This window comes from Sturnira hondurensis, unplaced genomic scaffold (assembly GCF_014824575.4).
Source record: "Sturnira hondurensis isolate 20B ecotype Veracruz unplaced genomic scaffold, ASM1482457v3 Scaffold0018728, whole genome shotgun sequence".
Taxonomy (NCBI): Eukaryota; Metazoa; Chordata; class Mammalia; order Chiroptera; family Phyllostomidae; genus Sturnira; species Sturnira hondurensis.
This window is the reverse complement of record NW_028091359.1, coordinates 1,102,572-1,110,403: the sequence shown is the minus strand read 5'-3', so window position 1 is coordinate 1,110,403 and position 7,832 is coordinate 1,102,572. Positions and strand designations below refer to the sequence as shown.

The 7,832-nt window shown below is 44.4% G+C and overlaps 1 protein-coding gene across 15 annotated transcripts in view; it reads right to left on the bottom strand.

Annotated features, from left to right (window-relative positions):
* Positions 1–554: 554 nt before the first annotated feature.
* Positions 555–7,832, bottom strand: part of SYNRG (synergin gamma) — an 80,749-nt gene continuing 73,471 nt past the window's right edge. For 12 of the 15 annotated variants that reach the window (XM_037070192.1, XM_037070194.1, XM_037070197.1 and 9 more), the window contains 5 exons: positions 7,104–7,214; positions 6,755–6,790; positions 2,610–5,781; positions 2,198–2,202; positions 555–801 (listed from right to left, as the gene is read on the bottom strand). In XM_037070192.1, the coding sequence (XP_036926087.1) occupies positions 5,650–5,781; positions 6,755–6,790; positions 7,104–7,214 (279 nt within the window). In that variant the 3' untranslated portion in view covers positions 555–801; positions 2,198–2,202; positions 2,610–5,649. The remainder of the gene's footprint in view (positions 802–2,197; positions 2,203–2,609; positions 5,782–6,754; positions 6,791–7,103; positions 7,215–7,832) is intronic. The other 3 variants (XM_037070191.1, XM_037070202.1, XM_037070201.1) reach the window with 1 other exon arrangement.

Genomic DNA, 7,832 nt, shown 5'->3' with positions numbered 1-7,832 from the left:
ATATTAGAATTTTTACTGAGAAGGATTTCCGGGCGTGTGTGTGTGTGTGTGTGTGTGTGTTGATGGAAGAAAGATGCTCTCCCATAATTATGTTTAAATATGGCTCCTATGTCAATGATGAACATCACATAAAATAGATGCCCCAGCAGAATCATGACAACATTCCACGTCCTTGCAGATGGGCAGGTATTAGTTTTGTTTACAGTGCTGGGACAGTGGAAAATAGCAGAGCGTGTACACGCTGATAAAAGGCAGTTTTTAGTTCTCTTGGTAACTGGAGTGCACCAAAACTGAGTCCTCCGGCAGAGAAACTGGTTTTCCACAAAAGGTGTGCCTTTGCCGACTGTTAACACACACAAATGTCCTAAATGAAATGTTAATACAGGAGATAAGCAAATAACAATAGCTTCCCCTGTGGAAACCCAGACAAAGTTTCAACTGCTCCTAATAAGCCAGACAGTACAACTCATCAGGGACTTGATGGTTTAATTAGTTCTCCTTGACTCCATTTCCTCAGCAGTTACTGGGCAATGTCAGGCTACCCCTTCTCGTTAGGGCAGCCACTGGGCACAGCGCTGCTTTTTTTTTTTTAACTTCATTTACCCCAGGCAGGTAGGTTGTAGCTAGCTTATCCATGGAATAATTTTCTAGATTTTTGGTCTATTTTGGAAAGAATCCATGAATGTAATGCCAGGGGCTGCATATTTATATAAATTGTATCTTTCAGATTTTACCTGGTCTCTAGCAGGTGGTTTCCATCCAAATTCTACCTTTTCTTGTTTCATATCATTTGCCCACTTTCTTTTTTTAAAAATATATTTTATTGATTATACCATTACAGTTGTTCTATTCCCCCTCCTTCATTCCCCTCCACCCGCACACTCCCTCCCTCACCATTCTCCCCCCCTTAGTTTATAACCACGTGTCTCAAGTTCTTTAGATTCTATATTTCCCCTACTATTCTTGCCCCCCCATCTATTTTCTACCTACTGTCTATGCTATTTTCTGTACCTTCTCCCCCCTTCTCTTCCTCCCACTCCCCTGTTGCTAACCCTCCATGTGTTCTTCATTTCTATGGTTCCACTCCTGATCTAGCTGTCCTCTTGGTTTGCTTTTGTTTTAGGTGTGGTTGTTAATAACTGTGAGTTTGCTGTCCTTTCACTGTTCATATTTTTCATCTTCTTTTTCTTAGATAAGTCCCTTTAGCATTTCATATAATAAGGGCTTGGTGATGATGAACTCCTTGAACTTGACCTTATCTGAGAAGCACTTTATCTGTCCTTCTAATCTAAATGAAAGCTTTGCTGGATAGAGCAATCTTGGCTGTAGGTCTTTGGATTTCATGACTTGGAATACTTCCTTCCAGCCCCTTCTTGCCTGTAAGGTCTCTTTTGAGAAATCAGCTGACAGTCTGATGGGTACTCCTTTGTAGGTGACTGTCCCCTTATCTCTTGCTGCTTCTAGGATTCTCTCCTTCATTTTGGTCTTGGCTAATGTAATTATGATGTGCCTTGGTGTGTTCCTTCTTGGGTCCAGCTTCTTTGGGACTCTCTGAGCTTCCTGGATTTCCTGGAGGTCTATTTCCTTTGCCAGACTGGGGAAGTTCTCCTTTATTATTTGTTCAAATAAGTGTTCCACTCGTGGCTGTTTCTTTCCCCCTTCTGGTACCCCTAAAATCTGGATGTTGGAATGTTTAAAGATGTCCTGGAGGTTCCTAAGCCTCTCCTCATTTTTTTGAATTCTCATTTCTTTATTCCTTTCTGGTGGGATGTTTTGTTCTTCCTTCTGGTCTATTCCATTGATTTGAGTCCCAGTTTCCTTTCCATCACTATTGGTTTCCTGTGCATCTCCCTTCATTTCAATTAGTTTAGCCTTCATATATTCCTCTAATTTGTGACTGTAATCTACCAATTCTGTGAGCATCCTGATAAATAGTGTCTTAAATTGGGCTTCTGAGAGGCTGGCAATCTGTTGGTCGCTTAGAGTTATTGGCTCTGGGACTTTGAGTTCTTCTTGAGCCATGTTTTGGACTGTTCGTGCCTGTTTCATATGAGGAGCAGAGCCCTAGGTGCTCACCAGGGTTGGGCCACTCAGTCACTGGATTGTGACGCTGTATGTGGGGGCGGGGTCAGAGAGGAGCAATGGCGTCCCGTCTGCCACCTCCCGCCCTGGCCCCCACAGGTGCCGCAGCTGCCACCATCACTGGGGCCCTTGCGTTTCGTCCCACTGCACTCGAGTGTGCCACTGCCGTCAGCCCTCCGCCACTGGGTTCGCCCCCTGGGGCCTGCATGGTCCGTCTCACTGTACGCGAATGTGCGACCGCGGTCAGTCTGCCCCAGCACCCTGACTGGGTCCGGGCTGCCTGCGCCCCTAGGTCGGGGGATCTGTCCTGCCCGATGCTGCTCCGCTGCTGGCTCCGCCCCTCTTACCGTCCTGGTTGAATGGTTTGTTGTTGTCCGACTTCCGTATAGTTCAATTCTCTGTTCTTTGGCTGTGTCTTTGTTCTCCAAACCTTTGTTGTATTCAAACTTGGTTGTGGGAGAAGGCACAGAGTTTCCACCTATGCCTCCATCTTGGCGGAAGTCTCCCATTTGCCCGCTTTCATCAACATGCATCATTACTGTCTAAATAGAAAAACTCCAATAGAGTTCATAGTTTCCATGGAAAACCAGAGGAACCTGAGATATATCAGCACCTGAATCAAAGTCATTCAAAGGAGCAATAAAACAGTCCCGTGGCTGTGGAGTCCGTGGCTGCTTTAATACCAAGACAATCCTAAAGTCATCGTCTCTGGATAAAAGTCCAAAAAAGAAAACACCCAGTGACAGATGTTCCTGTAATTAAGGAAATCTCCTGCAGAAATCCTGGCAAGCACCAGTACTGGGATGTAATAACTAAGCATTCGTAGCCCCAGGGAAGCCTAACACCTTTCTAATCTAAATGTCAGAGTTTATTAGCTGGTCACAGAGGGAGGCGTGTGGCCTAGAAGGAGGCAGAGGAATTTCTGTGGTGATCCCAGGCAGGACAAGCATTTGACATTTCTGTAGCATAAAGGCCCTATAATCTTTTCAAAGCGTAAGAACACACTTGTCATTAAATAAAAGGCAAGTAGAAGACATCTTCAAACAAAAAACATGCAACCTCGAAATGCTTGATTTAAAATATGCAACCTCTATAGAGTGCCACAGGGAAAATACAGCGTGGATAACATCCCAATATACCCGGTGCCACTTCTACTTTAAGCATGTCCAGACAAAAATTACACACTGTGCTATAAGAATTTTAAAGGCAAAACAATGTTTAAAGAAGGGCTTATTAATTGCCACTCAAGCAGTGGGGTGAAGCTGCCAGCACAATACATAGTGCGGAAATAAGTAACCTTGGTTACTGTTGCCAAGGACACTGGACTCCACTAACGAGCTGAGGTGAAGGTGAATGCAGGGTCATTTTAATAAACTTGCAGAAATAAAATCAGTGCGATGGTACGCCACACTCCCCAAATCCTTCATGGTGGTATCTAACACGACATTTCCATAAACAGATACTGAAAGTAAGGAATACTTTTCGTAACCAAGGCTCTGTTGTTTGTTGAAGCCTCTTCCTCCTCTTGTGGAGTCGCTAAACCTACCATACTCGGGAAGGTCAGCAGTAATTAGAAATTTTATCTAAGAAATCAGGGAATATATCTAGGAATGGAAATCAGTCCAGTTAGCAGGTGAGCATACTTTTAAAAATGTTATTGACACAGGCCACTGTGACAGAATAATCCATACAACATTTCAAAAAGAAAGTCTCAGCAGTGTACATTCTGTCAAACAGTGACATTCTCCCGGCCACGGTAGATTGTGTTACGGTCTATGATGGCACACACAAAGCCAGTTAGACGCCTGCTTGAACCTGGGTGCCCTTTAAAACCCGAGGTGCTGCACAGGCTGAACCGGGGCACAGAGAGGCCTCAGGGAAAGCCTGCCGGCAGCGGGCCCCGGGGCGCTGTTACCTCCACTCCACTAGTCCTGTGCGGGCACAGGCTCTGGAGGTCTCAGTCCTTGTAGATGGAGATGCTATCAATTGGAGCAAATGAGAAACACAGATGGATCTCATCAGCCGCTCCCTGCGTTCTGGCGCTCAGTAAGGTGGAGCAGAAGCCTCGTCAATCTCTGTTTAATGAAATATGCTCTATACCTTTTTTGGAGAAGATGGAGGTGTAACAGAACAAAACATTTCCCTCAGGTTTTGTCCTGAGAAGGGAAAGGAATTTATAATGTAAAGCAGCAATTTTATAGGCAAAACCAAATTTTTCAGTTCACAAATAAAAACAGCCTAGGTCAGAGAAGTCATAAGTCTCATAAGTCATACAAAATGAGACATTAGGATTCAGAATCTCTTCATAAAACACATAACCAACCATTCATAGAACTGTGTATCCTAGACGGGCATGCTCTCCCCTGGAACACCGCCATCTTTACCCCGTGGCTTCCCCCCAACTTTATGCATTTAGCTTATGTGGCAAAATTCCCCACAAAGGCATGAGCCTTTTCCTTCTAAAATTCAGTGCTCTTTCTGAACAATTTTCTTCCACTGCTTCTAAGTTCTATAACCTTTACCATGAACACACATCATATTATCCGCCTCACTAGGCCAGGAACTCTGCCTCCTAAGCCTGAATTTTCAGGTCTCAGAGATGCTGCTAGGTCAGGCAGTACTGGTACCTATGCAGTCATCTCTGGAAGTTTGGACAGAAGCCACCGCGAAAAGATTTCATTCAGCTGTCTTTCCAAATCACCTGAAAACAGCACCATGCTCACAGACCATGTGAGAGGCAAAACAGAAGGTTTTCAGTGAAGGCCCCTGAGGGGAAGGATATTCGTCTCGCTCATCAAGGATCTGGGCCTCTGTCCAAATGAAAATTCTCCACTGCTAAGTACTTAGGTCTGTACTTTTGAGGAAAAGTCTTGAAAGTTGACAGTTTTAGAAATGAAGGAAGAGAGTAGAGAGCTGGTTCAGTTGCACCAGCAGAGTTAGTAAGTCTGCCCTTACCTGTCACTGTTCAATGGAGATGGACAATTTTTTCTGTAAAAAGAACATTTTAATCACAATTTCTCTTCTTTATTCATTTCAGATATGCACACACTAAACGGGGACAAGTGCACCCTACTTCACAAGACAGTACATGTTCTAGTTATAAATAAGCACTGGCTCAGCATTCTAGCCAATTCCAATCCTACAACAATAATTTAGTTTTCTTCAAATGTCAGTTCTTCACAGTTTCAATACTGCAGCAGCAAATTATTCCTTAGATAAAGAAAGTTGTGGTCCCTATTGTAAAACACCTTAAGAGAACTAGAGGTAAGTCAGGAAACTACAGATGACCTTTGTCCCCTGGGTCCCACATGCGGTTTGGGTAGGGCAATTTTACCACAAATCCCAAAGACTGGCAGCGGGACCCAGGGGATAAAGGTCACCTGTAAGAATGACTAAAAACTACTGCAGCTTTTTTCACACCCACCCATTGGTGAATTCTTCATATAAACTAACATAGGTGAAGTTTGCAGTACTTGCATTGTTCATCGGTCCCTGTCATCCATGGGTGTGACCCCCCCACAAAAAAACCACCCCCCAAACCCAGCTGGTACTTCATAGAAGAGCTTTTCAGAGCAAGTCAGGCAGGATGAGGCCAGGAGGTTTTGGTTCAACACAGTTGATCCAGAAGTTGGCACAGCTGGCGTGATACTGGTGTCCTCCGTAAGCCAGCTTGAAGCTGTCTGTTTCTGAGTTGAACGCCTGCCGGGAACAAACAGACACGGGGAGCAAGTCAGGCTTCTGCACCTCAGAGCCGCACGTTCACTTCTCCAGGTCACAGAGGCCAAGGCCAAACGGGCACACACATAGAAGCTGAGCAGGTGGCTATCAAAATTCAGGTCAGAAAGTATTTCACTGCTAACTAAAGACATATTTAAAAAAATCTTTACCATTAAACCTAATTTCAGCAAAAGGCAGCCAGATCTTTCATAGGAAAGTCTGTGAGGGGTCGGACATTGTCATGAGAAGGGGGACTAACACAGCCAAAGACTGTGGCTAATTTCTATGCCTTGTTGTGGTGAAGGAAGCCCTTGCCCAAAGGTGGCACTTGACTGTAACATGTAATCCCTTAAGTTTACTGGCTAATTACAGTCCTATCATATAAGATTATAAACTCTTAGGGTCCAATGCCACTGGGAGCTGATAACTGAATCAACATAATTTAAAAGTCCAAATAGGTACACGTTTGTTTAAAGAAGAAGAAGAAGATATTAAACACAGGAGAATAATTTCCAGATGAATAATATTTATAGGTGAGTTACAGCCAGCTACTCCTAACCACAACCACATCCTGGGGACTATTTATAGTGCCTTTTAAAGCATTATAAATAAGTAAAACAAAACTCAAACAATTTGCTTTTTGTCTGATAATGGCCAAATCCTGAAGCTCTTTGATCTCACTGTGTGTCACTCTGACTCCCGATCTCCCAGAAGTTGCTCATTCTGTTACTCTGCTCATCACGACACCAGAAGCCAATGACGAGACACAAGCATGCAAACAAGATGGAAGTGGACCCACACAGACAGTTAGTTGACTAAATCAAATACGGGACGAAGGTGACTCAGTAAAGCATTCATGATTGGAACAGTTCGGGATGCAGTGGAATCATCTGATTTGCCTTCCACACTTGAAATTAAGATGGAGACATTAAAATAATGTGTAACTGGTTCATACTTTCTTAGGATGTTCCTCTGCAGGCTTCTCTTCTTTCTGAAATAACGTTGAAACCGTAAGGTCAACAAAATATCCAGAACAGAGCCTCTTGCCTGCAAACGACTCTTTTTCTTTACCATTCTACTGGGCACGGCAGGCACAATGCAAACCCCACGCTTCCTCTCAACAGGTTCCCCCCGCTGCTCTTTTGAAACAGTATGTCTATTTCTGTGGCCAGATTTCAGGACTTCATACAATTCTCACCACCTCTGGGCACAGACCTTATAGCGCAGTGATCTAAATGGGGTTGTCCCCCAGGCCACGTTTAGAATGTGCTTTGCCATCTGCAGGGGAAAGGCGTGCGACTTACTCGGCTTCTGGAGTCCACGTTTAACAGGCACACTCCACAAGCAAGTTCCTGAGCATTTTTAATACCAGGCCGCAGCATACAAGAGGAAAAATCCAGTGAATTTTCATCAGGCTGTGAAAACAAGATAAACATGTAAGAACCTGCTAATCCCAATGCTGTTGGCTTTACTCCCTGATCACTCTTCCCCAATAGGTCCAATAGCAAATTAAGTAAACTCTCTTACACCATCAGTACAATTCAATTTCCCAAATGTTTACTGAGTACCTGCCTGTTCTGGGCACCAGGGATGCTAGCATGAGCCAAAAACAGTGCCTCAGCCAAAGACTGAGTCCTCTGAGAACTCAGTCTAGGATAGGAGCCTAGGGTAGAACTCAGGGAGCACAGTGTGATGAAAGCCATGCTAAGGGTAAGTACCGAGTGTCAGGGCACCTGTGTGTGGGGGGTGAGGGGTGGCTTACCTCAACCCCAGGGTAAAGGAATCTGATGGCAGGGAACACTTTCTAAAACTTAGATACAACTTGGTGGAGTCCTGATGGGTATATGTGAGGTAAAGGGGATGGGGAGGATGAGTCAGGGGAGGGAAGGATACTTATTCTATATAGAACAAGCACCCTGGGCAAAGGATCGAAGCAAAGGATTGGGTATGGGAAGAAATCTTAGGGGAGGGAGCCACGCTTATGAAAGGGGTAAGGGATGGAACTGGAGCATGAGGCCTTGAAAGGAACATAA